Source organism: Cyclopterus lumpus, chromosome 13 (genome assembly GCF_009769545.1).
Source record: "Cyclopterus lumpus isolate fCycLum1 chromosome 13, fCycLum1.pri, whole genome shotgun sequence".
NCBI classification, from domain to species: domain Eukaryota; kingdom Metazoa; phylum Chordata; class Actinopteri; order Perciformes; family Cyclopteridae; genus Cyclopterus; species Cyclopterus lumpus.
The window spans coordinates 19766996-19769495 of NC_046978.1; the positions used below are offsets into that span (position 1 = coordinate 19766996).

Here is a 2500-nt window from a genome sequence, read left to right on the forward strand (position 1 = left end):
ATGCAGGTGGGGGGGGGAGGGGCTCGACAGAGAGCATGCTGGGAGGAGCACGACCTCACGGCTCAGGTCTCCGCTCACCTCTCTCATGGCGGTGGAGGACCTGGGGAAGCTCCGCCCCCCCGTCAGGCCGTGGTACCTCTTCTCCAGCAGCGACAGCCTCTCCTTCTCCTGGGGAAGGAAACACAGACTATAATACGTCTTCTTGTCTATTTTTAAACAGTTTTTTTAGGACCGCGTCGACGTCGTACCTTGTGGAGCATCTGCAGCGTGAGCGTCCGGTCTCTGGCGAGCCGCTCGTACTCCTGAGACGCCTGCAGGCCCAGCTGGTCCGCCTGGTTCTCCAGAGCCGACACCTTCTCCTGGAGGATGCAGAAAGGACGCCTCGAGTAAGAAGCCTCCTCTCCGGTTTTAATGACTCGAGAACCTCTTACTCTCTGATTTTATTCATTTAATAACCACTGAGAAGAGGCGGCCGGTCCCTTTATTGGTTCACACTAAATAGACGCTGCAGAAGCGTGTGGCGGCAGCTGCAGCTCTTGCACGCGGGCTCGATTCCTCACCTTCCGCTTGGCCACCAGGCCGTGGTACTGGGCCCTCTCCTGCAGCAGCTGCTGGCTGATGGTCTCTCGCTCCTCCTCCAGGCTGCTCTCTCTCTCCAGCTGCTGGAACTCCAAGTCCTCGAACTTCTTGGTTCCCGTTTCCAACGCCTCTCCGTCCTGATGGAGGCCCACACAACGCCACCATCATCATCATCATCATCATCATCATCATCATCATCATCATCATCATCGTCGTCGTCATCGTCGTAAACAAAAGAAAAAACACACCAGATACGCGCCGCTCGTCTTAAAGCTGCACAGCGGGGAAAAACACACAAACTTTTATATTTGAAAGCTAGTCCACCTGCAATGTGAAAGCTAGCCCACCTGCAATGTGAAAGCTAGCCTACCTGCAATGTGAAAGCTAGCCCACCTGCAATGTGAAAGCTAGCCCACCTGCAATGTGAAAGCTAGCCTACCTGCAATGTGAAAGCTAGCCCACCTGCAATGTGAAAGCTAGCCCACCTGCAATGTGAAAGCTAGTCCACCTGCAATGTGAAAGCTAGCCTACCTGCTATGTGAAAGCTAGCCCACCTGCAATGTGAAAGCTACTCCACCTGCAATGTGAAAGCTAGTCCACCTGCAATGTGAAAGCTAGCCTACCTGCTATGTGAAAGCTAGCCCACCTGCAATGTGAAAGCTAGCCCACCTGCAATGTGAAAGCTAGCCCACCTGCAATGTGAAAGCTAGTCTAGACGCTACGTTGGAAAGAAGCTAGTCCATTCACTTTCATGCGAGGTTTCAGAGGAGTCAGGGGAGGAGGGAGGAGTCAGGGAAGGAGGGAGGATGCAGGGGAGAAGGAAGGAGGCAGGGGAGGAGGACAGAGGAGTCAGGGAAGGAGGGAGGAGGCAGGGGAGGAGGACAGAGGAGTCAGGGAAGGAGGGAGGAGGCAGGGGAGAAGGAAGGAGGCAGGGGAGGAGGACAGAGGAGTCAGGGAAGGAGGAAGGAGGCAGGGGAGAAGGAAGGAGTCAGGGGAGGAGGGAGGAGTCAGGAGAGGAGGACAGAGGAGGCATCGTCAGGGGGCCGATGTTAATGGTTAGTGAGCGGTTGCCATGAAAAACCACAGAAGAAGAGATGCAGAGTCACATGATGCTGAATCGACCTGAAGGCTCAGGTAGCATGTAGGAGGGGAGGGGGAGGGGCTTCTCACTAACTGGTGCGTGCGTGCGTGCGTGCGTGCGTGCGTGCGTGCGTGCGTGCGTGCGTGCGTGCGTGCGTGCGTGCGTGCGGAGGCTCCTGCAGACTGAGGGGGTCTAGGTGCTCCTGCTGGACCCACCCTTTTGAGCTGGTCCTGCAGATGTTCCCTCAGGGACTCGGGACAGTTGTGAAGCTGGTTCTCCAACTCAGAGAACCCTTCCTGGAGGTTCTGCAGGGCCCGGCGCTCGGCCTCAACATTAGCCCTCTCCTAGAAGACACAACACACACACACACACACACACACACACACACACACACACACTGTTTATAATCCACGCCATGCAGACAGAGAGCTGCAGTTAGCATCAGACGTGTCAGGGCTGGTTATTTGGGCAGGAAACAGGAAACAGGAAGTAGGAGCCGAGTCATCGGATGGTACGTCGTCTTTCAGTAAAGATACATCGGGTATTCAAAATAAAAACAGTACGGAGAACATGCTAGCAGTTTCCACCGTCCACTAGAACCCAGAACCCGTGCGCTACGGAACCAAACGGACCCACAGAGTCCGACACGCAGACGCAGTGAAGCAGACAGATTTAGGGATTATGGGATGTTGGTTAGTTCAGCGGAGGAAACGCAGACGACCTTAACACACACACGCAGCCACGAGACCACGAGACCATGAGACCATGAAACCATGAGACCATGAGACCATGAAACCATGAGACCATGAAACCATGAGACCATGAGACCACGAGACCACG

At 55.1% G+C, this 2500-nt stretch overlaps 1 protein-coding gene across 4 annotated transcripts in view; it reads right to left on the reverse strand.

Annotated features, from left to right (window-relative positions):
* phldb1b (pleckstrin homology-like domain, family B, member 1b) overlaps positions 1 to 2500 on the reverse strand; it is a 70425-nt gene that overhangs the window by 26415 nt on the left and 41510 nt on the right. For all 4 annotated transcript variants that reach the window (XM_034547975.1, XM_034547978.1, XM_034547977.1 and 1 more), the window contains 4 exons: positions 1876 to 2004; positions 561 to 716; positions 249 to 359; positions 79 to 168 (listed from right to left, as the gene is read on the reverse strand). In XM_034547975.1, the coding sequence (XP_034403866.1) occupies positions 79 to 168; positions 249 to 359; positions 561 to 716; positions 1876 to 2004 (486 nt within the window). The remainder of the gene's footprint in view (positions 1 to 78; positions 169 to 248; positions 360 to 560; positions 717 to 1875; positions 2005 to 2500) is intronic.